Raw genomic sequence first — 27,712 nt, 5'->3', positions numbered from 1 at the left:
GAGTCAGTTCTTCGCATCAGGTGGCCAAAGTATTGGAGCTTCAACTTTAGCATCAGTCCTTCCAATGAATATTCAGGATTGATTTCCTTTAGGATTTCCTGGTTGGATCTCTTTGCAGTTCAAGGGACTCTCAAGAGTCTTCTCCAACATCACAGTTCAAAAGCATCGATTCTTTGACACTCAACTTTCTTTATGGTCTAACTCTCACATCCATACATAACTACAGGAAAAACCATAGCTTTGACTATACAAACTTCACTAGTAAAGTAATGTCTCTGCTTTTTAATATGCTGTCTAGGTTTGTCATAGCTTTTATTCCAAGGAGCTAGCATCTTTTAATTTCATGGCTGCAGTCACTATCTGCAGCGATTTTAGAATCTAACAAAATAAAGTCTGTCACTGTTTCCATTGTGCCCCCATCTATCTGCCATGAAGGGATGGGACCAGATGCCATGATCTTAGTTTTTCGAATGTTGAGTTTTAAGCCAGCTTTTTCATTCTCTTTCACTTTCATTGAGAGGTTCTTTAGTTCCTCTTCACTTTCTGCCATAAGGTTGGTGTAATCTGTGTATCTGAGGTTATTGGTGTTTCTCCCAGCAATCTTGATTCCAGTGTGTGTTTTATCCAGCCCAGCATTTTTCATGATGTACTCTGCATATAAGTTAAATAAGCAGGTTGACAATATATAGTCTTGAGTTGCTCCTTTCCCGATTGGAACCATGTCCACTTGTAACTGTTGCTTCTTGACCTGCATACAGATTTCTCAGGAGGCAGATAGGGTGGTCTGGTAGTCCCATCTCTTGAAGAATTTTCTGCAGTTTGTTATGATCCACATAGCAAAGGCTTTAGTGTGGTCAATGAAGCAAAGTAGTTTTTTTTTTATTTTCTTGCCTTTTCTATGACCCAGTGAATGTTGGCAATTTGATCTCTTATTCCTCTGCTTTTCCTAAATCCAATTGGAACATTTGGATGTTCTCCATTCAGGTACTGTTGAAGCCTCACTTGGAGAATTTTCAGCATTACTTTGCTAGCGTGTGAGATGAGTACAATTGTTTGGTAGTTTGAGCATTCTTTGGCATTGCCTTTCTTTGGGATTGGAATGAAAACTGACCTTTTCCAGTCCTGTGGCCACTGCTGAGTTTTCCAAATTTGCTGGCCTGTTGAGTGCAACACTTTAACAGCATCATCTTTTAGGATCTTCCTCATTGGTATTACCTTTACATGTTAACTTACTAATCCCTGTCCATTCTTCAAGACCCAGCATAGCTGCTATAGTCTTCCTTGACCATTGTAGCACCCAGTTGTTGTCTTAGGTTCATAGGAGCAATGGCATATATTCACAATTCCTCCATCTTTATCCAGGGCTGACTGATGCTTTGTTCATAGTGGGAGCCCTGAAAAAGCGTACAGAATGAAAGGAGAAAAGGTTCAGTGGTGACACCATTGGGAACGAATGAGACTCTCTCTATAACTTACTAGTTAGACAATACCATGGGATTTGTAACATTCTACTCATGGCTTTTATTCCTCTGAAACAGTTTAATATTCTTCCTTTGTCTTTGTGTAAAGTAAATGATTTACATGCCTTAGATATGAATGTTGAGTTAAGTGGTGGAAATAAAGAAAAGCAATCCTAAAAGGCAAAACCACATTTTCTTTCTATGGTATGATTATTTATCTACTATCCATCAATAAGAATTTTTAGGACTGTGTTAATAAAATGAACAAAAGTGTATATGTACCTGCTTTGTCAATTACATATGTCAATTACAGTGTCAATTTGGCACTTTTATTGATGTAAATGACAGCTTTATGGATTCATTTATATTGAGGCATTATTTCTGTTTGTAGTCACCAACTGGCCATGGATGTGGAGAATAACATTCAAAAGTGTCACCTCAATCTACAGCCCTTGGACTCAAAGGTGAAAATGTAAGTTATTTTAAAGTTCACATTAAAATTTTTGTGTTTTTACAGTTCTTACTCTATTAATCTCTGAACTATTCTGGAGTTCATGGCTATAAGAATCACACATTTATTCACAATTATATTTATATATTACACAGTATTTCTTCCCAGTTGTAAGTAGCAACAAAGCTGTTTTGAGCACACAGTACCATTGATGTATAACGTAGGGAAGTATTTGATGATCATCACTTTGTGTCTTGGTTTTTCCCTTTCAGGCAAAGTAACATTCTTCAAATCTCACTAGTAGTTTTCACTGCCTTTCTTCTTAGTAACTTGATTTTTTTCCACCTTAGACCATGTCTTTTACGCACACACATGCACACTCTTTCCACCCTCTTCCTTCTGTTTCCAGTCCAGCTCTTGTCCAGTTATTTTGAGAAAAAAATCCTTTCCTTTTCTTTCTCACTTCTTGTCCTTTCCTTTCTTACTCTCTCTTAATATGGCTTAACGAGATTCTCCTTCTCCCACTGCAAATGACTAAAGCATAAACATACTGCTATATACACCTCAGTATTAGCAAAAATAAAACTAATGAGATCCAAAGACAGACAGGCTGTATTCTAGAACAAAATAACAACCTTCTAAATGAGCGTCGAAGGATTGATGCTTTTGAACTGTGGTGTTGGAGAAGACTCTTGAGAGTTCCTTGGACTGCAAAGAGATTCAACCAGTCCACTCTGATGCTGGGAGGGATTGGGGGCAGGAGGAAAAGGGGACGACAGAGGATGAGATGGCTGGATGGCATCACGGACTCGATGGATGTGAGTCTGAGTGAACTCCGGGAGTTGGTGATGGACAGGGAGGCCTGGTGTGCTGCGATTCATGGGGTCGCAAAGAGTGGGACATGACTGAGCGACTGAACTGAACTGAAAACTTCATTAAGAAAGGACCTATCAGAGTTGCTTTGGTTGGCTGGTTGGTTTAGTCACTAAATCGTGTCCGACTCTTGTGACCCCATGGACTGTAGCCTGCCAGGCTGCTCTGTCCATGGGACTCTGTAAGCAAGAATACTGGGTTGCCATTTCCTTCTCCAAATAGTCACTTTAGAAGCAATTTTAAACTGTGTATGTTTGTACTCTGTGATCCTTTCCCATTCAGATTTTTTCTTTGGGGATAAGTTATGAGCCTTACCGTGAATGTATATAGTCTTTCTCTCTCTCTCCCCCTCTCCCTCACCTTCCCTCCCTCCTTCCCTCTCTCTCTCTCTCTCTCTCTCTCTCCTTCTCTCCCTCTCTCTCTCTCTCTCTCTCTCTCTCTCTCTCTCTCTCTCTCACACACACACACACACACAGACGCATACACACAGCTTACCACTCTGAAAAGCATGTATCTGGAGAATCTGAACATGTCTGTTCTTGGTCAGGAACACTGATCATTTGCAAAAAGCCCAAAGAGGAATCTTTTAGGAAAGAAGTCACCTTGAAGAGGGGAGCATTGAGGTGTACAACTTTGAAAAAAGTAAGCCATTGCTGAATGTAGGAATTGAAACAGAAATGATGCAGATATATAATATCCTGCTGGATAAAAGCAAATATGAATACACACCCCTATAAATCTACATTAACCTTGGTTATCAGTAAAAAGCTTGCCTCTGGGTGAGCACACAGGGCTGCCTCTCAAGGTTAAGTTCAGATGTGGCTTCTCAACCAGTCAGGCCCCCTGCTAAGGAGCTGTGTGTCACACTTACTAAGGGAATAATGAATCAGGCTACCAAATCGTTTTATGTAAGCTGTATGTCAGCCTCATTCCACAAGATGTTAGTTTTCAAACATAGGTTGCTTTATTGCTAGGAATTTTCTCATTAAGATAACGTCCTCTTAACTGAAAAAGCACTGGAAAGGAAGTTTGGCTGTGTGAAAAATTAAAGTGATTAATTTGTATGCTGAAATGAAGTTAAGAAACCTCCCTGGTCTTTTTTAGTTTTCATCTTCTCCAATCTGTAGAGACAGAGGGGCAGGTGCCAGAGAGAGGAGCAGGCAAAGAAAAAAAAGAATCTCCGTGCCTAAGAGCCTAGTAGCTCCGAGAATCTGGGATTTTATGTGTAGCTGGCATGATAGAGGAGTCTCAGCTCAGTGAGGTGCAAACAGAATGGTTTTATCTCTTCTAATAACTCTGAACCCCATTTCCACTCAGTGGAGGGGGATGAGGGAGAGAAAACTTAATCTTACCCAATAATGGAATTTGAGTCCCATCGGAGAATTGACTCCAGTTCAGTGACTCTTGTCTAATCTGGTTATTAAATTCTTAACTCTCATGACAGTTTGAACACCTCCCCTCTACATGCATTATATCTTCCCTACAGCTGTGCAGCCAGCTCCCTTCCCTTCCCTCTCCTCTTTCACTTTCTCTGTCTCCCCTCCTTCCTCCTCCCCTCCCCTCCTGGTGTCACCTCTCCCACCTTCTGAGTGCTAAGCACCAAGGCTGCTCCAGGTTTCCTGTTGATGGTGAGTTTTCACACCCTAGGCAGTTCCTTCCTTAAAAGAGTTGGGACTCTGTGGGAAGGGTTGCTGGCTCTCCCCTGAGCCCCCACCAGCGGTGTGGGTTGCACCCCTCGTTGTGTCTCTTGCTTAGCTGATGGTCTTCCCCAGGCTGAACTTGGCATTCTCAACAAGGAATATCTTGGCATACACCCATTCCTGCTTCTCAAGGGACCTTTAGACCTACAGAGCCTTGGATATGAAAGGTGGGGTTTTATTCCATGTTCCAGAGTTACTGTCAAACTTCACAGGCTTTCTGTTATGGTCTTCTGTCTTCTCTTGGTGGGAACCAGCTGGAAACCAATCTTTCCCAGGTAGAAGGGGTATGGGGAGAAGGAGAAGCTGGGGTTACTACATCATAACATTTGCTTTCCTGTAGACTCTTCAATCCCCTCCCTGATGAGGCGAGAGAGTAGGTTCCAGTGAAAGATTTCTGGACAGTCCAGCTCCTGCAAGCCCCGAGATGGGATGTACTCTGGCAGGCCAATCTCTGGTGGGGGTCAGCAGGAGCAGGAAAGGATCTCAGTCATTCCCTCACACTCAGGACAACATTAAAAGGAGGCAGTTTGATAAGAGCACCTCCCTGGTGGTTCACTTGGTAAAGAATCTGCCAGCAACGCAGGAGACCCAGGTTCAATCCCTGAATGGGGAAGATCCCCTGGAGAAGGAAATGGCAACACACTCCAGTATTCTTGCCTGGAAAATCCCGTGGACAGAGGAACCTGGCAAGCTGCAGTCCATGGGGTAACAAAGAATTAGACATGACTTAGAGACTTAGTCCTTAGTCAGGAAAGTACACCACAGATCTCATCAGGGGCCTTGAAGAAAAAGAGAAAAGTCTAGACTCTTGTTCATTTAATTAATAGTACTTTGGGGGAACCTTGCTTTGCTAGGAGGTTTAGTGAAATGATTCCCTAGTGGTTCAGATGGTAAAGCATCTGCCTGCAATGTGGGAGACCCGGGTTCGCTCCCCAGGTCGGGAAGATCCCCTGGAGAAGGAAATGGCAACCCACTCCAGTACCCTTGCCTAGAAAATGGATGGAGGACCTCTATGGATGGAGGACCCTGGTGGGCTACAGTCCATGGGGTCGCAAAGAGTTGGACATGACTGAGCGACTTCACTTCACTTAGAGACTAAACCACCATAACCAGAAGGTGGCAATGCAAAGTATTTGCCACCTGGAAGGAATTAGGGGCCTGTGGGGGAAAGAACAAGTGTGTTAAGAGTGGAATTTAGAGGAAATATCAGGAAGAGCAAATCCCCTGGCTCAAGAATGCTGCCGCTAAGAGGTAATTTTGTGTTTTAGACTCGGAGGATCAAAGAACTGTATCAAAAGGGCGAAAGCAATCAGGATTGCACAGCTATTAATAAAAAGTCACTTTGGGGAGGTGAAAGGCAGGAAGATCAAGCAAAGGAAAGCCTCTTAAGTCAGAAAACTTAGTAAAAGCAAAAGTAATAGTGAAAGCACCATGACAAATGCTCCCATGCAGCCCTAAGACAGAAAGTATTCTTTAAACAATTTTGTTTTAATTGAAGTATATTTGCTTTACAATATTATGTTGGTTTCTGCCATACATCAACATGAATCAGCCATAGGTATACACATGTCCCCTCCCACCTCCCACCCCATCCCATCCCTCTAGGTTGTCACAGAGCACAAGGTTTGAGCTAGGGCCAAGGCTGCCCAAGGGTCTGGGAATGAGTGCACACAGCAGAGAAGTGCAGGTTTTAGCAGGGAGGCCTGGCTGCAGAGGAAGGGAATGGACCCTCCAAACCCCTTCAAATCCCTGCCCTTCACATCAGGGTCACTCCTTGCATGTTGCAACGAGACCTAAAGTGCATCTTCTGAACACAGGCCATCATTTAAAAATTGTTTACTAACTCTGTGTGGTCTGTCTCTTTATGTTCTTAACAATATGTTTATTTTGTAATGGAATAACATACGATCTATCAAATACAAATCATCTTGTAAAAGTCTTCTCATTAAATATGTTCAATTCCTCTCCTTACTTGTTATTAGTATATTTTATTTAGTGATGAAATAACATTTCGACTCTAAAAGGGAGAGAGACAGAGACAGACAGACATAGTCTTGAGAAGGAAGACAGTTCCCCAAATAAAGTCAAACTCGAATCTCAGTAAAACCTGAAGTACCTTTGTTTGAAAGTACTACCTATCAATTTTTGTCAAAAGATTCATTAAAAGAAGCCATGAGGGATGAGAGGTTGAGAGAGCAGACTTTGAAGCTAGAGCACCCTAGGTTCAAATCCAGCCCTGCTCCTTGTCTGCTGAGTGACCTTGGGAGCATTGCTTATCTCTCTGGGCCTTCATTGCATTCTTCTATAAAATGAGAACATGAACCATATCTTAAAGAATCATAGTGAGCTTTCAATGAGAAAATCTAAGAAAAATATTTACTCTAGTGTGTCTTCCCCATGCAACTGTACCTTTTCTAAACATATTTTTACATCAAATTGGGCTAATAAAATATTTCCTGTAAAGATCCTCAGAAAAATCCAGTATATCATATGCTGCAGCCCACTAGACTCCTCTGTCCATAGGATTCTCCCAGCAAGAATACTGGAGCAGGTTGTCATTTCCTCTTCTAGAGGATTTCCTGTCCCAGTGATAGAATTTGAGCCTCTTGAATTGGCAGGCAGTTTCTTTACCATTAAGCCACCAGGGAAGCCCTTGTGATTTGCACCTATTACTTAAAAATATTTGAAAGTGTCTGGTTTTCTTAAGTAATTATCGTGATTTATCTAGAACCTCTATTTGTCAAATTTGGGGCTAAGTGTCTTAAATATAAATACCATATCTTTGACTCCTGGTAAGAATTATGAAAACATTATTGTTGTTCCCATTTTGTGCATCAGCAAAGTGCAGGCCTGAAAGTTTAGTACTTTTCCCAAGGCCACAACTAATAAGAAGTAAAACTGAGCAAGAACCTACATCACTCTAATCTGCCTGCAATGCAGGAGATCCAAGATCAATCCTTGAGTTGAGAAGATCCCCTGGAGCAGGGCATGGCAACCCACTCCAGTGTTCTTGCCTAGAGAATCCCATGGACAGAGGAGCCTGGAGGGCTACAGTCCCTAAGGGTCGCAAAGAGTCAGACATGACTGAGTGACTAAGCATGTGCAAACACGGTTAGTTTCCAGGAGGTTCTGCTTCAAGACATCAACACACAAAGATCGTGAAATATGTCCTCCCACAGACACACTGAATCTACAACTACGAATGGAACAATTCCCTCTGGGTGGGCGGAGGGGGGTGGGGAATAAAAAACTGGTGGAGTGACCCCTTCACATTGGGCAGACAAGAGGAAAACCACATCAAAGTGGATAGGAAAGGCTGAGACACAATCTCTCCATGAAACGCTGGTGTGATGACTCCTATTTGGGAGTGCACTCAAAACCTTGCGCTTCTCTCTGAGGAGACAAAGAGCTATACTCTGCATTGAACACCCCAACTTTCATGACTGGCCCCTGAGAGATGAGTCCCGAAAGCATTTGGCTTTGAAGACTGTTTAGCTCATGCTCACGAGATCCTAGAGGTTATGGTGAACTGAGGAACCTCTCTTAAAGAGCCTGCATGCAGATTCACCCACTCTAGGGCTCAGCACAGAAGCATCCTTTAAAAAAGTGCCCAGACTTCATGTCAAAGAAACTCATTTGCTGATTTGAAAGCTGGTCAGCCCCAGCACACGGGCACCCTTTTATAGCAGAGGAGTAGGATATGGACCACAACCAGTGGAGAAAGTGTTCTTATAAACAGTTACCACTCCCTGGGCACAGTGAGAGGGAGCAGACCCAGGAGCTCAGTCTTGATGTGAAACAGGAGGCTTCTAATTAAGTGCACATCTAAGGGCTGACTGTAAACCTTTCCTGAGACACTGCGGGGTGGGCACTATCTTCAAGCTGTCCCTCGGCCATACTCCAGAGCTTCAGCGTCTCTTGCAGAGGAGCTCTTGTGAGTGTCTGGGGCCCCAGTTTTTACATCTGGTGCCCTGGATATTGGGCTTCCTTGGTGACTCAGTGGATAAAGAATCTACCCACAACGCAGAAGACTCAGGAGCCTCGGGTTTGATCCCTGGGTCAGGAAGATCCCCTGGAGGAGGGCATGGCAACCCACTCCAGTATTCTTGCCTGGAGAATTCCATGGACAGAGGAGTCTGGTGTGCTACAGTCTTTGGGGTCCCAAAATAGTTGGACATGACTGACGCAATTGAGTATGCATGCCCTGGTTATTGTGACTGCCACCCAGGGAATGTTACCCCTTGATCCCTTCCTGGCTCTGGAGGCCAGCAGGGCTTGTGCTTATGGTCCCACAAGACTGTGTATATTTGTACTTTTTTTTGAAAGCTGCTCCCTGAAGGTCTAGCTTCCAATGAGTCCACATCTAGGTGCTGACTGAGATCCTCCCCTTTGTGGCACTCACTGCTCTGTGTGTGTACTCAATTGTTCAGGCATGTCTGATTCTCTGCAACCCCATGAACTGTAGTCCTCCAGGCTCCTCTGTCCATAGGAGTTTCCAGGCAAGAATACTGGAGTGGGTTGCCATTTCCTCCTCAAGGGGATCTTCCTGACCCAGGGACTGAACCCACGTCACCTGCGTGGGCACACCCTTAGCTACTGGGAGTTATTAAAAATGAAATGGGTTGTTTGGATAAGCAGAAGCTTGGGAGACAATCAAAAGCTGGGGCAAGGTTGAATGATAAGGTTTATTTCCTACACAAAGCCAACCCTTCAAGACTGGGAGAGGGGCCTGTTTCATCTAATACATAGAAACTGGTAGTTGCAAGTAACAGAAACTCAACTCAAACTAAGTTATATATATAAAAAAGAGATTTTTATTATATTACCTAACATGAACACCCGGGGGCACAGTCACCAGGCATCTCTGTCTTCTGTAAGCTCTTTTCTCTTCATTCTCTCCCAGCATTGTAGCAAACTGGTCATGGATAGCTCCAGGTTACCAATCGCAAACCTCCAGGTGCAAGAGGGGGCTTCTCTTTCTGTAGCCTCTTGTTGCCTGGCTTGAGCCATGTGAGCTTCTATGAACCAATCGCTGCCCTCTGGGTGTTCAGTCTGGCACACAAGCTGCTCTCTACAGTGGAGGGGTGGGATCTGCCTCATCCATAGCTCATTGGTTGAAGGTTGGTGGGTCCCCGTGGAGAAATGGGTGCTGGAACCAAGAGAAGGAGAATGTTGGGCAGGCAAAACCTACCACTACAATAATAATAATATTAGTGGAGCCTTCCCCACAGCCCACATGTGTAGGACTGAGTGGGAGGATGCATGCAAAAGGAGCTGTAGAAAATCAATTGTTTCAGAAGATACTTAGACTTGTGTTTTCTTTGATGGTGCCCTCTTTTCTTATCCTCAAATTCCACTTACTTTGGGTAATAAAGTATTTTTAAAATTATTTAGTAAGTTTCACACAAGAATCCAGATTTCTGGCTGCCTTTGAAAACCTGAAGGTCTGGTAACTACAGACTGTGCCTTGATGGGGGATTCCCCCTCAAAAGGGGCAGGTATTGCCCAGTCTTGCCCCCACCTGACCCTGTTGACATCGGGATCCTCTTCCTGTCTTCATAACCTCATGCTCTGCCGTCTTTTCTGGGATCCTCCTGCATCCTGCCTGGTACCTTCACTTCCATGCCTTTGTCCAAGGTCTTTTCCTCTTCCTCCCTTGCAGTCTAAATCCCATCCATCCTTGAAAACTAATTGAAAACCAGGACACCCTCAAACCTCCTCTAAGCATCCCAACCCTCAGAGTGTTCTCTTCTGCTCTTCTCTGTAAGGACATCCAGAGATGACCAGAGCTGCCCAGGCCGTGAGTCCCCAAGTAGCTGTGAGTGTGGGAGAGAAGCACCCGCCCTGTGAAACTGACAAAGAAAGGGTAGAGGCAGATGATTATGCCGTCCCTGAGACAAGGGAAGATACATTGGAATTGAGCTGGCAAAGAAATTGAAACATGTATTTATCATCTCTTTTGAAGTAAATTTCTGTACTTTATTTATAATTCAACATATGGGAACACACAGAGAGTACTCCCTCTCTGCAACCAGCTTTTAAAGCATTGTATTGATGGTATTGCTTAGTTTCAGAAGTAAAAATGTCAAGGTAGTTGGTGTTCAGGGTTTCTACTGCAGCTGTAAAGGAGACTTGTGAGTAGGAATTGTCATAAAGCTGGAATAAGAGAGTGAAAGTCATTCCCTTTGGCCGAGGGACAAATGCCTTTGCATTTTGTTTTCATTCTCTCCTACAGTAAAATAACATTTAGAGATGGTATTCTGAGGGCTAATATTAGACTAACTTAATCTATGAACATCATATCAGTGCAAAGAGGGGTAAGTGTATGATGTAAATACTTTTCTATGATTCAGAGAGTAATAATAGCAAGGCTCTACCATTCAAAAGAAATAGTGTACAAATAGTGTAGCAATTTAGAATAGTAGCCTAGAGTGATGTGACTAGCCTTTCACTTTTGACCCCTAAATTTAAAGAAAAAAGAACAAAATCTAATATGCTCTCGACTAAGTAAAACTGTTTTCATATATGTAGACAAAAATAATAAGGTAAATATTCAAAAACTGAAATAGCTTTTTAATTAAGGAAGTGAGTGGACTTATATCAATAGATATTTTAATGCCTATTTTACAGGTATTTGTATATATGTGATTCTGATGCTGGGAAAGATTGAGGGCAGGAATAGAAAGGGGCTACAGAGTTCCAAAGAAGAGCAAGGAGAGATAGGAAAGTCTTCCTCAGTGATCAGTGCAAGGAAATAGAGGGAAACAACAGAATGGGAAAGACTAGAGATTTCTTCAATAAAATTAGAGATACCAAGAGAACATTTCATGCAAAGATGGGCTCGATAAAGGACAGAAATGGTAGGGACCTAATAGAGGCAGAAGATATTAAGAAGAGGTGGCAAGAATACACAGAAGAACTGTACAAAAAAGATCTTCATGACCCAGATAACCTCGATGGTGTGATCACTCACCTAGAGTCAGACATCCTGGAATGTGAAGTCAAGCGGGCCTTAGAAAGCATCACTATGAACAAAGCTAGTGGAGGTGATGGAATTCCAGTTGAGCTATTTCAAATCCTGCAAGATGATGCTGTGAAAGTGTTGCACTCAATATGCCAGCAAATTTGGAAAACTCAGCAGTGGCCACAGGACTGGAAAAGGTCAGTTTTCATTCCAATCCCAAAGAAAGGCAATGCCAAAGAATGCTCACTACCACACAATTGCACTCATCTCACATGCTAGTAAAGTAATGCTCATAATTCTCCAAGCCAGGCCTCGGCAGTACTTGAACCGTGAACTTCCAGATGTTCAAGCTGGTTTTAGAAATGGCAGAGGGACCAAAGATCAAATTGCCAACATCCGCTGGATCATGGAAAAAGCAAGAGAGTTCCAGAGAAACATCAATTTCTGCTTTATTGACTATGCCAAAGCCTTTGACTGTGTGGATCACAATAAACTGTGGAAAATTATGAGAGATGGGAATACCAGACCATCTGACCTACCTCTTGAGAAACCTGTATGCAGGTCAGGAAGCAACAGTTAGAAGTGGACATGGAACAACAGACTGGTTCCAAATAGGAAAAGGAGTACGTCAAGGCTGTACATTGTCACCCTGCTTATATGCAGGGTACATCATGTGAAACGCTGGGCTGGAAGAAACACAAGCTGGAATCAAGATTGCCGGGAGAAATATCAATAACCTCAGATATGCAAATGATACAACCTTTATGGCAGAAAGTGAAGAGGAACTAAAGAGCCTCTTGATGAAAGTGAAAGAGGAGAGTGAAACAGTTGGCTTAAAGCTCAACATTCAGAAAATTAAGATCATGGCATCTGGTCCCATCATTTCATGGCAAATAGATGGGGAAACAGTGGAAACAGTAGCTGACTTTATTTTGGGGGCTCTAGAATCACTGCAGATGATGATTGAATCCATGAAATTAAAAGACGCTTACTCCTTGGAAGGAAAGTTATGACCAAACTAGATAGCATATTCAAAAGCAGAGACATTACTTTGCTGACTAAGGTCCATCTAGTCAAGACTATGGTTTTTCCAGTGGTCATGTATGGATGTGAGAGTTGGACTGTGAAGAAATCTGAGCACTGAAGAATTGATGCTTTTGAACTGTAGTGTTGGAGAAGACTCTGAGAGTCCCTTGCACTGCAAGGAGATCCAACCAGTCCATCCTAAAGGAGATCAGTCCTGGGTGTTGATTGGAAGGACTGATGTTGAAGCTGAAACTCCAGTACTTTGGCCACCTCATGTGAAGAGTTGACTCATTGGAAAAGACTCTGATGCTGGGAGGGATTGGGGGCAGGAGGAGAAGGGGACAACAGAGGATGAGATGGTTGGATCGCTTCACAGACTTGATGGACATGAGTCTGGGTAAACTCTGGGAGTTGGTGATGGACAGGGAGGCCTGGTGTGCTGCCATTCATGGGGTCGCAAAGAGTGGGATTCGACTGAGCAACAGAACTGAACTGAACTGAACAGAGGATGAAATGGTTGGATGGCATCCCCGATTCATTGGACGTTAGTTTGAGCAAACTCTGGGAAATATTGAAGGACAGGGAAACCTGGTGCTCTGCAGTCCATGGGGTCACAAAGAGTCGGATACTAACTAGAGAATAAACAACAAACAACAAGTGTCACATTTTATCAATTAAGAAAAGAAGATTATATTCTTCCACTTGGAAGGGAAAAATACTCTCTGCTTAATCTTCGACTTAAGGAAAACTGGTATGTCATTTTTCAGATCCCATAACTACAAGGGAGAAGACAATGCTTTAAATTCTTTGCAGATCTCACCTGGATTTTTGTCCAGCGTTGTTTTGGTTTTGTTTTTTTGTTTTTGTTTTTCTTGAAGGTGTCATGCTGCCCCCTGCTGTTCATCAAGCTAAAATGTAACTTCTCAAAGTGAAAGTCGCTCAGTCTTGTCAGACTCTTTGGGACCCCGGAGACTATACAGTCCATGGAATTCTCCAGGCCTGAATACTGGAGTGGGTAGCCTTTGCCTTCTCCAGGGGATCTTCCCAACCCAGGGACTGAACCCAGGTCTCCCGCATTGCAGGTGGATTCTTTACCAGCTGAGCCACAAGGGAAGCCCAACTTCTCAAAAGGCTACAATATTTTCTTTCTATATTTTCTAAATAACCAAGGCAATTAAAAAGTGGGGCTTGGGGAGAGGAATACTTCATAGTCCTATAAACGTATGGGTATCCTATGGGTTGTCAGTATTCTCTATTTTTTAAGTTACTTTTTAAAAATCACATGCTTTTAAGTCCTTGATGGGCAGGTTTACAAGCTGTAGATGTCCTAAGGCGGCAGAACTTCTCAGCAGCGCTCTGGCATTTGCCCAACGCTTCAAGCACTTTGGAAGACATGGAAATTAGCTGCCAAAAGTTTGATACTCCCTTAGTAAAATGAAATCCAGAAGAAACAATGGGATTACCACACTCAGCCACCCTTACAGGACCCTCTTAATCTTACAGGAGTTTCTCTGAGATCCTGTTTAAAATTTTAAACCAAAAGAAAATAAATAAATAAGGGTACATTTTGAGAAAACATTAAATAAGAAAACAGTGACTATCCATGACCCAAGTCAAGAAGCTCCTGGCCTCTAAGTAAGGGCCCCAGAAGCTGAAGTTTCATAGTTTCAGGGAAAACTGGCCTCTGATCCCAAGGTTGTTTCACTGTAGCTTCTGGACTTTTCCTTGAACATTATAACTCACAAAGCCTTAATAAATTAGGGAACACATACCAATGTTTATGTGTTCTGTATGTCCTCTGATTGTTGAGAATGGACAGTCTCTGAACCATTCTAGCCAAATGAAAACAAATGTTGTTTATACAAAAACGCCTTCAGTGACTTTGGTTGTATGTGGAAGAATTGAAAAAGATCGAATGCTTCCAGGAGTTGAGAAGAGATCATGAGCTAATCAGCGCAGCCATTTAAAACTATTTTCAAAAACTGAATCCTGACAATTGGTGCTCATGTCTAGCAACTCCCAGGAGAAAATAGATTCAGTTCCTTGGTCACATGTGAAAATCTAGATATTAATCTCTTCAAAGATTAGAAACTAGTCCAAATGGAGAAATTCGCTTAGCTCTCATGAAGAAGTGAAGTGAAGTCACCCAGTCGTGTCCTAGTCTTTGCGACGCCATGAACTGTAGCCTACCAGGCTCCACCCTCCAGGGGATTTTCCAGGCAAAAATGAAGAAGAGGTTTCTGTTATTCGGATCAGAAGATGACTCCTTTGAGAGTTACTAACCATAGGACATAAAAAACTTCCTTGGGTAAAATCTCAAGAAGCCACCTAACCATGAGTTAATTTTCTGAATAGTATATAACAGTTTCAAATATTTCTGTGTTCTCTGTCCATGTCTTTGTTTATTCATCATACATTACTGGTTTCCTTCCACAGTGTGTAAAATCCATGACCGCAGGGCACTTGCCTGTCTTGTCCCAGAGCAGAGCCAATGCATTTGGCCACATAGACTATACCATCTAACATCATGGAACACCCTTCACCTTGAAGTCTATGTGCATGGCCCCCTAGGGCTGTGCTGTCTCCTCTATCCAGAGCCAAGTGCTGACCCTGGCACAGAACAGTTCTTCAACAATAATTTATTATTCTCACTTGAAAACGTGGTGAGAAACTGAAAGGTTTTGTGTCCCATAAGTCAAAGCATGTACATTCACATGTGCAAACTGATTGCACTTTGACAGATGACTTTTTCTGACTAAGTTGTTTCTTGTAGACTGGTTTAGTTCAGGTAAGCTTGTGAAGGTCAAACCAGTAACACAGATAGCCCGAGCCTTCTGACTTTCCATGTCACGTTCTCTGTGCTTCAGGTTCCTGGTCAAAGTCAGTTCCTTCGGACTCCTCGTGCTTGTCAGAGGCTTCTGTGACCGGAGTGACGGGGCCTGTGCTTTCTGTTTGTTTTCGGCAGCATTCAGCGAGCGTGGCGTGAATACCTGCAGCGGCAGGAGCCCCTGGAGAAGCGGAGCCCGTCGCCGCCCTCTGTGTCCTCGGACAAGCTGAGCAGCTCTGTCAGCATGAACACCTTCTCAGACGGCAGCACACCCGTGAGTGCACATTCCCTTCTCCTGACCTGGCTGGCTTCCGGCGCTTTGGTCTCCAGGGCTTTGGCTCCAAGAGAGGAATCTGGGGATGTGAGCAGGTGGCTTGTGATCTACAAGGTGCTTGTTTGCTGTGGTGAGGGTTTTGCCATCTCAAAGATGTGGGTCATGAAGGCAAAGTGAACTTTATCAAGGCTTAGGGAATTGACTGCATTTGAAATCAGTCTAAACGATTCATTTGTGTGTTGGCATTCCTCTGTTACTGAGAATATCTTTTTGCTTTTCTTGATGATAGTGTGTTCCTTTTAATCTGCGCGGTTGGTAGCCTTTTGTGGCACGAATAGGATAGATTAGTTTGGTTACTAGGATTTTAAAGAGAACTTTCATGAGAAGAATTGAAAGGGGTCTTGGAATCAGAGATTGCATCTTAAAGGCTTTCAGGGCCAGGTAAGTAACCCATGTGACTGATGGGGACTGAGCTGTGACTGGCTCACCTAAAGGGACATCCCCCCCTACACACACACACACACACACACGCTTCCCCTGGTTCCTGGAAGTGTGTTGCCAAGTGTTGCCAAAGATTATTTTCCTTCTTCAGAAGATTTTTAAATCTTGGTGACCAGTAAGAAAATTTTAAATGTAAATAGACCATGCCTGTACACCACAATTTTCCAAGGTCCACTAGTTTAAGAACTCTGGAGTACAGGGTTGAGGAATGGAGGAATTTGAGGGAAGCCTCTGTTTAAAAAAAAAACAAAACAAAAACAAAAAAAAACACTAAATGTCTAAGGAAATAAATGATCAGGCAATTGTAACACAGAGTTGTGTGGATTTAGCCATTGTGATCGGTTTCCATAGTCACTGGAGTACTGAAATAAGTTAGGAAGAGAAATGAACTGTACAAGTGTATTGTTATTTTTAAAAAATCATCCTTGACTACTTTGTAATCAAGTTTATTTGGTTGTAAAAATGCTTCCCAACAGCCAAAATAATGCATTCACATTGGGATCAAGCAAAGGTACTTTGAAATGTTTTCAGATGATTGCATTGCATATTCTTTAATAAATGGCTTTATCTAGTTATGGATTCTAAAGAGAGAAGGAAGCTAAGTTTATGGCTGTGCAAATAACGGTGGCAGAAGATCTATTTTTAGCTGACATTAGAAATGGAATACGGTGAATCTGCACTTTTTAAAGACAGTTTTGGTAGGGGGCATGTGTTGTTTAACCGGCCTCAGTGTCACTAGAGGGTGCTCATGAACCACTTTGGAAAATGTCTGCGTTTAGCAAAGTTTGTATTTAATTCTTGATTTGTCAGTGAAAAAGAATGTGAAAATTGAGTGTTTAGGATACCTTCACTGTGAATGTTAATAGAAGGTACCAAGTAAACGACTTTGAAGCCTTGATTTGAGTGATGGAAACTGAGTATGAGAAATCACTCTGTGCCTGAGTTAAAGGCTTGAGTTTACTACCACCTTTGTGCTTTCTCAGCCCTAATTCCAGACAATATCAACTGTCTAGAAATCCCTGATGGTTTTGGTATTGCTTTAGGATAGTTAACCTTTTGGCTTATTGAAATTCTGGAAGAATCTATCTTTGCTTTATATTTATGCTGCTGCACTGCTTTGATTCTAGCACCTCAAGTGTTTTCATGCCTAAAATGCATGTTCTTCCCCCTCATTGGTCTGTGTTTATGTCTATCTTTGCACAGCTTTGCTAATGGTTTTGCCTTATTTAATGTAGCCTAGACTCCAGGTGCCCTGAGGTTTCTTAGTAGCAGAGATTTTCCCTTTCTGGTGTGCCCAGTAATTTGGTTTCCCATAAGGTATGTCACACTGAATTGAGAGTGGCACCCTGCTCCACCACCATGTCATCATGCCTTAGCTCTGTGCCCGTGGACAAAGATGACTCTATTTCCTGTGTGGGAGTCTGGCTCACTCCTGACTGCCTACAAACACTGAAAATCAAAACAGACTTTCAAAAATCATTACTGGAATTAGCTTCAGAAAGCAAGCAGATACTGCCCAGAATTCTAATGCTGACTATGAGAACAACTTTGGTATTGATGATGGTGATGGTGTGACACTAAATACAGAATAAAACATGAAAATATAAGATGTTGGCACATTCCCAAGTCTCTCATTTGTCAGGCAGGTAAAATACCAAGGCCACAATTGTTTAAAACTTTATGCTTCATTGTTTGGAACTGGTATAACTAAGCTTGTTTTACCTTCCATGATTACCCCTTTGCTGAGGCTTCATTCAAAAAGATTCATTCATTCTCACATCTTTTGTTGGTGACAGTCCCATGAAAAGAAAGTGACTTTGCTCTACCTTGACTGACCTGCCACACCCACTGGGTTCATGTATATTCTCAGGGGAGCCCCAGATAGGAAGACTTGGTTTTACCACCCTCTGATGAGTAGACCTCAAGTTTACGGACGGGATAAGGATGACCCCCAGCTCACCTTGGCTAAGCCTGTCATAAAGAGAAGAACTTTTTCAAATAATCAGTAAGTCCTTTGGAACTTCAGGGTTAGAAGCCTTTGGTCCAAGTCAAATTCTGTCAATGAGGTGTCTCCCTAGGGGCTTTCCCAGGCCCCTGTCTCCTGCGGGATCCTCTCAGCTTGCTGAACTGCAGTCCTCTTCATCTGTCACTGTTGCTGCCGAGACCATTGTCTGTCTTCTCCAGGCTGATCAGCTGCCTGTTTCCTTCTAAGCCTCTACTAACCTCTAACACAGCCTCAGTTGGAGGCCAGTCTGCCCTTGCCTAACCCGTGGGCCTTGCCAGCTGCTCACCCGCCCCGTGCCTAGAATGACTGCAATTACTGTTCATCCTAGCTGTCTGCTCTGGGCATGTGCTACATGGGAAGCCAGAAACCTGATCCAGGGGGGTCCTTGTGCTGAGCTGAGAATGATGCTTTTGCATGCTCCTGTTCTCTTTTGGCCAAGCATGTAGTTAATACAGTTCTTAGAACGTTTCGGCTGTAAATTAAACAGCGACAGTAATGTTTCCGTATGAGCTCTCAAATTCATCATCTTAGTAAGAACTGAGCACTTGTTGTGTGCCAGGCACTTCACTAATGCTTTCTGTGGATTATGTCCTTTAATCGTCTCTATGACCACATAAAGGAGGTACTGTTATTATCTCCATTTTACAGATGATGAAAATGAGACTTTGAGAGATAACCAGCTTGCCTTGGGTTACTCACTGGGCTGGAGCCTCCATGCTTTACTGTTCTACTATATTGCAGCACTTGAAAAATAAACCTTCATTTAGACATGGTCAAGCAGTGAAAGACACAATCATTGCGTTAATGCATTTCTAGGACTGTTTTACAATTTAGCAGGTATAAACAGTGAATGAAATAATTGAAAAAAGAACGCTCATTTGATTTTATAAATTGCCTCATTCAATGCTCTTTGATTAAACCCTCAAACCTCAGCTGCTCAATGCCAAATTAAAGAGCAACAGGAGGGAAGATAATATTAAGTTATGTTAGCAATTTGCATATTAAGTGCCCTTTACCACAGTGTATCATGTGGTAATAGAAAAATTTGTTTTAGAAATAACAATTTTGAATAGCAGCTGTTATTAAGAAAAGGAACTTGTGGGTATCAAAGTGAGAAGCAAAGAATAACTTTTTTAACCATAAAAATACTAGTTATTGCATAGAGGACAACACTGAAAAATGCTTTGTGCTTTGTTTTTTTCTTCTTAAGCAAATTCATGTGACCAAATACTTATTCTTTTAGTTCCCCGTTTTAAGAAATCTGTGATTTGTGCAATAGGATATCATGGAACGAAACTATAGAATGGTACCTTGTAAAGCATTAGGTTTATACCTTTTTTACGAATCAATAGCATATCCCTGCATAAATACAAAAAAAAAATGTCTCATTGTTTGAAGACATTCTGAGTCCTTTTTGTTTTGACAGGATTCCCTTTGCCTGGGCCGTCCTTCCTGGCCACACCCACTTTCCCCTATTGGTTCCCATACTGTTACCGTCTGGCCTGTAGGGGGCAGTGTGGATCAGGGAATAGAGCCCTGGCTTGGTAAGAGGACCTGAGGACCTGACTTAAAATAGCAGTTCGGCCACTTCTTGTAAGTCTAAGGTTATCACTTAAGAGGCCCTCCTTCAAGGACTTCCCTGGTGGCTCGGACAGTAAGGCGTCTGCCTACAGTGCGGGAGACCTGGGTTCGATCCCTGGGTCAGGAAGATCCTCTGAAGAAGGAAATGGTAACCCAGTCCAGTACTCTTGCCTGGAAAATCCCATGGACGGAGGAGCGTAGTATGCTACAGTCCATGGGGATCGCAAAAAGTCAGACGTGACTGAGCGACTTCGCTTCACTTCGCTTCACTTCTTCAATTGCCAGCTGGAAATAAGAGATTTAGAGACAGAGATAGATAGTTATTGCTGTGAAGATTAAATGGCACTGCATATGTAAAACAGCACAGAGCCTGGGCCCTGAGGTCTCTCAATAAATGTTAGTCAGTTCTGAGCCCACTCTTGAAAACACTCCATGCCTTCAAAACACTGTGGAGAACTTGTGAGGAGCACAGGTGACTTTTTTACCTTGATTCCCATTGAGGGAGCTGGGGCTGTGTGCAGCCTGCTTTCAATTCACCAGATGAATCCATGAGAATCAAATTGTGCCCTAAAGTGTGTGTGTGTGTGTGTATATATATATTTCATATGTTCAGGGTATATATGTATACATGTATAGGTTTTGAGATTGGAGCTGTACTTTTAAAAGTAATATATTATGCATTTATTTTAGTATTGATCCTTTAAAAACAAATTTTCAATGCTAAAATTTGAAGTCAGGTGCAAGCACTTTTGCCTCTAAATTAGTTTCTTTTGATAAATCACACCCACATACGTAGTAAAAGAAAAATTTTGTTGTTCAGTCGCTCAGTTTTGTCCAACTCTTTGCGACCTCTGGACTGCAGCATGCCAGGCTTCCCTGTCCTGCACTATCTCCCAGAATTTGCTCAGCCTCACGCGCAGTAAGTTGATGATGCCATCCAACCATCTCATCCTCTGTCTCCCCTTCTCCCCCTGCCCTCATTCTTTCCCAGCACCAGGGTCTTTTGCAGTGAGTCGGCTCTTTGCATCAGGGGGCCAAAGTATAAGAGCTTCAGCTTCAGCATCAGTCCTTCCAATGAATATTTAGGGTTGATTTTCTTTAGGATTGACTGGTTTGAAAAGAAAATCTGGATTATTCTACTCACTTCAGACCTGAGGAAAAACAAATGGGGGGCTCTGCAGCATGTTGGGGAGAACAGGGTTTCCTGGCCTCACCTCTCAGGCAGGCCAGTGCAGAAAGTGCCCTTCCAGCAGCTGCCCACACCCCCACAACCACCACCACCACGAGGGTACTTCATTCCTGGTCAGGAGCAATTACAGTTCTTGTGATTCTTGAGCAGTTTCTGTAGTTCTTATAATTCTTGACCAGGTTCAGGAGCAGTGGTCTGGACCAGCTCAAGACCCTGATACCCCTAATTATCCTGGTGAACAGCTGTGGAGCCCTCATATTCATGGGCTATTGGAATGGTACTAGCTTCCAGCATAAGTGCTGGGTAGTCAATAACAGGCAGCCAGGTGACCCACTGTACCTATATTAGTGTGCCTATATTAAATATGCTTAATTATCCTCAAGTTTTATTATCCTTTTTGACATTTACAACCTCTAGGCTTTAAATGTGACTTCCCTGGTGGCTCAGATGGTAAAGCATCTGCCTACAATGCAGGAGACCCAGGTTCAATCCCTGGGTCGGGAAGATCCATACATCAGGAAAAATCTAGCAACTGAACGGAGAAAGTCTTCTTACAAAGTTGCACTTGTTTTAGGAGGAAACTCAGGCCCTGAAAGACTTGTACAGTCTCAAGTCTCAAGACTTCCAGTACAGTCTTGAGAGCTGTGACATTATAGAGAATATAAGCCTTGTGCTACTTAATAATTTAATAACCTAGATTTTCCAGGTCAGGGACAATTTACAGTATTATGATCAGCTGTTATAAATTTAGGTTCCATGAGTTCTAATGCTTCCGCACCCAAGTTCTATCTATCTAGTCTTTCAGATCATGAAATAGCACAAATTTTTTGCCAATCTCTTTGTTTCAGATTTTGGTTCAGAAAATTTAGTCAGTTCAGTCACTCAGTCGTATCCGACTCTTTGTGACCCCATGAATCACAGCACGCCAGGCCTCCCTGTCCATCACCAACTCCCAGAGTTCACCCAAACTCATGTGCATCAAGTCAGTGATGTTTTGTCCGACTCTTTGCAACCTCTTGGACTGCAGCATGCCAGGCTTCCCTATTCTGCACTATCTCCCAGAATTTGCTCAACCTCATGTGCAGTAAGTCAATGATGCCATCCAGCCATCTCATCCTCTGTCGTCCCCTTCTCCTCCTGCCCCCAATCCCTCCCAGCATCAGGGTCTTTTCCAGTGAGTCAACTCTTTGCATGAGGTGGCCAAAGTATTGGAGCTTCAGCTTCAGCATCAGTCCTTCCAATGAACACCCAGGGCTGATCTCCTTTAGGATGGACTGGTTGGATCTCCTTGTACTCCAAGAGACTCTCAAGAGTCTTTTCCAACACCACAGTTCAAAAGCATCAATTCTTCAGTGCTCAGCTTTCTTCACAGTCCAACTCTCACATCCATACATGACCACTGGTAAAACCATAGCCTTGACTAGATGGACCTTTTTTGGCAAATTAATGTCTCTGCTTTTGAATATGCTATCTAGGTTGGTCATAACTTTCCTTCCAAGGAGTAAGCGTCTTTTATCTGCAGTGATTTTGGAGCCCCCAAAAATAAAGTCAGCCACTGTTTCCCCATCTATTTCCCATGAAGTGATGGGACCAGATGCCATGATCTTCGTTTTCTGAATGTTGAGCTTTAAGCCAACTTTGTCACTCTCCTCTTTCACTGTCTTCAAGAGGCTTTTTAGTTCCTCTTCACTTTCTGCCATAAGAGTGGTGTCATCTGCATATCTGAGGTTATTGATATTTCTCCCAGCAATCTTGATTCCAGCTTGTGTTTCTTCCAGTCCAGCGTTTCTCATGATATACACTGCATATAAGTTAAACAAGCAGGGTGACAATATGCAGCCTTGACGTACTCCTCTTCCCACTTGGAACCAGTCTGTTGTTCCATGTCCAATTCTAACTGTTGCTTCCTGACCTGCATATAGGTTTCTCAAGAGTAATCATATGTAAAAAGAGAAGACTTCTTGATATAGAAGTAAATACATTTTTCTCTTCTTCAAACTAGGGTCTTAGAGAACAAGTGTTTTCTTTTTCAAACTTTTAGAAATTATGTAATTTATAACCATATATGACAGTATGAATGAATAAAATGGAACTGTACAAAAATAATGTTTCTATAAATTATTGAAGTATAGTTGGTTTACAATGTTGTATTAATTTCTACTGTGTAGCACAGTGATTCAGTTATCAATATATAATTCATTTTCATATTCTTTTCCATTATGATTTGTATTGAATATAGTTCCCTGTGCTATACAATAGGATCTTGTTGTTTTTCCATCCTACATACAATAGTTTGCATCTGCTAACCCCAAACCCCCAATCCTTCACTTCACCACTCCCCCTCCCTTGGCAACCGCAAGTCTCCATGTTTGTGCAGCTGTTCATATTTCATACATAAGTTCATTCATGTCATATTTTAGATTTCACATATAAGTGATACCATATGGCATTGGTCTTTCTCTTTCTGATTTAGTTAGTATGATAATCTCCAGGTTCATCCAAATGGCATTATTTCATTCTTTTCTATGGCTGAGTAATATTCCATTGTATATATGTACCACATGTTTTTTCCATTCATCTGTCAACAGACATTTAGGTGGTTTCCATATTTGGTTATTGTAAATAGTGCTGCTGTGAACATTGGTGTACAGGTATCTTTTTGAATTATGGTTTTCTCCTATATATTCCCAGAAATGGGATTTCAGGATCATGTGGCAACTCTACTTTTAGTTTTTTGAGGAACCTCCATACTGTTTTCCTTAGTGGCTGCACAAATTTACATTCCCATCAACAGTGTAGGAAGGTTCCCTCTTCTCCATGTCCTCTCCAGCACAAAATAGTATCTGTATACCACAAACACTCTCTTCTTTATGTATTTGAATATTGGTTGGTAATACTGATTCCTTTTCCCAAATCACCCTTTTGACTTAATGATTTGTGGACATTTTTCTTGTTTGGTTTAAAGGTGAGCATGTTGTTTCAGTTTAAGGATTAAAAAATTATTTTAAGAACTGCTAACGTTGAACATTTCCTGAGTTCAGAATGATATGCAAAATTGACAATTCCCTATTTGATAACTTATTCATCCATAGTAAAATCATAAATCCTTCTAAGCAGTCTAAAAGTTATTGACCTTGGGGTACAGATGCAAAAATCTAGGCATTAAGTACTTCATTTTACACAAAGAGAGTTGAAACAGAATTTGTTCTTTTTGAAGTTTACCTCAAGTCCAGTCTCAGCATTTGTCCTCATAAAGATCCTGTCCTTAATTCTACAGCTTAGGTGAGATAAAATGTTGAATCCCTAGTTTAGAACCAGATGCACCTTCTGTTACAAAACCTGTTTCATCATCGTAAATCAGCATTTTACTCTTTGGATGAGTATCGAGATGCTTTAGAATTCAAGGATAAATTGGATGTGGTGGAACTGGAGTGAGGTCTGTTAATGTATGCTTTTTTCCTGGATAGCTCACTGGACTAAGACTCTTTGAAAGTGAAAGTGAAATTGCTCAGTCATGTCCGACTCTGCGAGTCCATGGACTATAGCCTACCAGGCTCCCCTGTCCATGGGATTTTCCAGGCAAGAATACTGGAGTGGGTTGCCATTTCTTTCTCCAGGAGATCTTCTCGACCTAGGGATTGAACCCAGGTCTCCAGCATTGTAGGCAGACGCTTTACCGTCCGAGCTACCAGGGAAGTCACTCTTTAGGATATAGTTTTTGTAAATAAGACATCTTGAGGGGAAAGGGAGTCATTCACATCCTTGGGTTAAGTCTACAGCATTTGCTCACTCATTCAACAAATATTCGAGTGCCTACTGTGTGCTGGGCCTTTCCTAGCACTGGAGGCAAAAATGACCACCTAAATACACACAACTTCTGCCCTTGCATAATTTACATAATTCCCCAGTAGTGGTTGGCAATTCTTTTAACAGATGTACTGACAAATTAAAAGAGATCCTTAATAACATTTCAGTGATTAATTGTATAGATGGTTTAGGTACGAAAATCTGACTGCTAAAATATCTTCCAGAGCAGAATTTCCCAAAATGTAAAACCTGCAGTACTAGTCTCATAAGATATTGATAGATGCTAATTCTGTGAACGGTGAAATAAGTCATTTACTTCAGGACTTATTGGGGCCTTACTAATAAGCTAATACACATTTTGAATTTAAAGAAGGTAGTCATGTCTCCATGTTTCCCAAACTTCTTTGACCAGGAAACTCATTAAGAGTAACATCTTATTGGATTACAGATCCATGGAATACTACTAGAATCAAATTGAATCAAATTCTAAGAACTGGAGTTTCTAAGTGGCTCAATAATAATATAAATTGAATAGTGCATTTTGAAAACTTCCAATGAAACTTTTATGCATGACATCTCCTTTTTTTTTTTTAAATAGGTCTCTATCAGAGAGCTATATGATGCAAAATTTACTCAATTGGCTCACATATAAAACTTATTACATTAACTGGCTACGAAGACCAAGCCTGGTCAACAACATAGCAGTGTCAGGAGATGGGGTTTTAGGGAGTTAATAAACAACTCCTTTTCTGCCTTTAATTTGGAAACATAGTTTGAAAGGCAAGCGATTCAGGCAGAGGGATGTAGAAATCTGAGCTTTATTTCCTGTCAAAACTGGATTTGAGAGTGTACTTAGGACTTGCAGCCATAGTGCTTTCTGCTACTAAACTTTGGCTCTAGGGAAACTTACCAATCCCAGGAAGCACTAAATACTGCCAACCTCACCCACAGATCTTGTGCAGGGAGGTGGATCCCATTAAAAAGCAGAGGGAGAATGATGCTCGTTGCCAGGACCTTTGCCTAATCCTCCAATTAGAGTAAATCCTTCCACCTCCCTGAAATGGATCAAAGGGTAGAAATCAAAGACTGGTAGTATTTAGGACATTTCTTTCTCATGGAAACCTGAAGAGAAGGGAAGAAGGGACCCTCCAACACTGGATGCTTCATGCAGCAATAATTGGCCTTTTATTATGACAAATATTAATATCACAAATATTTTGTACTTCCCTTGCATTTATACTTTGTAATTGTATACTTTGTAATTGATTCATTATTGCAGTTTTCTGGATAAGGATTATTTTTGAGAGCTTAAAAAAATACAGCTTCTATAACCACAGTAGATATTTTGAATCAAACTATCTGGGAATTCTGTATTTTTTATTTTAATATTCTAGGTAACTTTCATTATCACTGAAGTACAGAAAACACTGAGTTATAGAAATTGCAAAAAAATCTATTTTATTTAAGAAACTTACATGATCATCCAGGTTATCAATATTTTTTCGAATTTTCATCTCGATATTTTTGTTGTAATGATGTGCCTTGAGGAGGTGCTTAGGCAAATTTCCATAGTTCCGATAACAAAACACCCACTATTGTTTTAATAGAATTTTCCCAGTGGCACTCATTGTGTTGAAAATTCTATTTTCTCTTTCTAAGATTTGTGGTTCTTTTCTTTCTCAAAAATATAAATACAGTGCTCACCAAGGAAGGCTGCTGTTGTTTGATCCATTTTGTTTTATATTAAAAGAGGGTATATTCAATAAACACTGATTAGATTAGTTTCAATTTATGCTTCACTTTGACTTTGAGAGCTCTTAGTTGGCATGAAAAGATATCTGATAATTTAATTATTAGTTGACAAGAATGTCAACTATAACTGAAAACCCTAAATTATGATGTGTGACTACATAGTTGAGAAAGAGAAAATATATTACACTACACAGAATAGAAATAGATATTTGTCATTATTACACATGCTTTAAGCTAATATCTCTGTATACGACTTATTACCAGTTACATGTAAAATTTATAGTATAGCTAAAGTCTTGTTACTTTATTCAAAGCTGAAAAACTTCTAGAAATAGCGAGAAAAAAAGTTTCCTACCAACATTTGAAAACATATTCAAATCCTTTGTGAGATAGTGTTAGTAAAAATTTTGTCTATGGAAAATTTTAAATTCCATCAAGTAAAATGTCTGCAGTTGAGGACAGTTGCCTTAATTTTTATTTTGCAATTTTCATGGATTAATGTTATAACATAATTTTTAAAAACTTGCTAAAAATTCTGAGAGATGTTTTAGAAGTAGATTCTCTATCTCTGCAAGTCCTCTCATTCCCATCATATTTCTGTGAGGGGAAATCCCTTCTTTGCTATCTTCACCATGGGTTAATTACAACCTAAAGGAGCAGCAGAAGGTGATCTTAATTTAAAGAGAAATTGTGCTTCACATGTGGGGAATAAATTGATTTTCTCTTTATGGTATTGATAGGGTTAAGTATATTGATAGAAGACCACACTGTTTAATGCAAGTAGATTTTCAAGAAAATCACCATGCCAAATACTTCACTGGAAGGACTTCATCTACATACAGCAGCAACTGTGACCTGCTTTAGAGATGACATCATTGGGTGTCATGTGGCTCTTTATACGTTTCAGCCTCAGAAAGAGATAATCTGTGAAAGCCTTACGAGCCTGATTTCTGCTGTCATAATCTTCAGCAGACAGAGGCTGGGGCTAGAGTGAGGCATAGCTGTTTCACAGTGTGTGCAGTGCCTTGTGGAATTCTGAGCTTTATTTCATTTTATTATATTTTTATCAAAAAAATAGAGGCAATGATAGAATGAAGCGAACTGGCTTCTCTGGACTAATGGGAGCTTGTTTTCTGCATTAAGATCAAGAACTTTTCTGGAATCCTCTCTTCTCTAAATAGCCTTGTAGTCTCTCTCTCTCTCTCTTTTTTCCCCCAAATTTGAAGAACGTTGACAAAAATCAGCAAACTTCATCTCCCAAAGAGCTTTCCCTCTTTCTCGTCAATACTTGAAGATTTGTGC

At 41.4% G+C, this 27,712-nt stretch overlaps 1 protein-coding gene and 1 non-coding gene across 2 annotated transcripts in view; both read left to right on the top strand.

The window, feature by feature from the left end:
• Window positions 1–17,987, top strand: part of IQCJ (IQ motif containing J) — a 209,760-nt gene extending 191,773 nt beyond the window's left edge. The window contains 4 exon segments of the mRNA XM_018050356.1: window positions 1,852–1,932; window positions 15,440–15,575; window positions 17,873–17,947; window positions 17,949–17,987. Coding sequence (XP_017905845.1) covers window positions 1,852–1,932; window positions 15,440–15,575; window positions 17,873–17,947; window positions 17,949–17,987 — 331 coding nt within the window.
• Window positions 21,284–21,355, top strand: TRNAC-ACA. The gene has a single exon. It is a non-coding gene; the product is annotated as a tRNA-Cys (tRNA).

Source organism: Capra hircus, chromosome 1, assembly GCF_001704415.2.
Source record: "Capra hircus breed San Clemente chromosome 1, ASM170441v1, whole genome shotgun sequence".
In the NCBI taxonomy this organism is placed as follows: Eukaryota; Metazoa; Chordata; class Mammalia; order Artiodactyla; family Bovidae; genus Capra; species Capra hircus.
The sequence above is the reverse complement of the archived record's forward strand: the minus strand, read 5'-3'. Positions and strand labels throughout refer to the sequence as shown.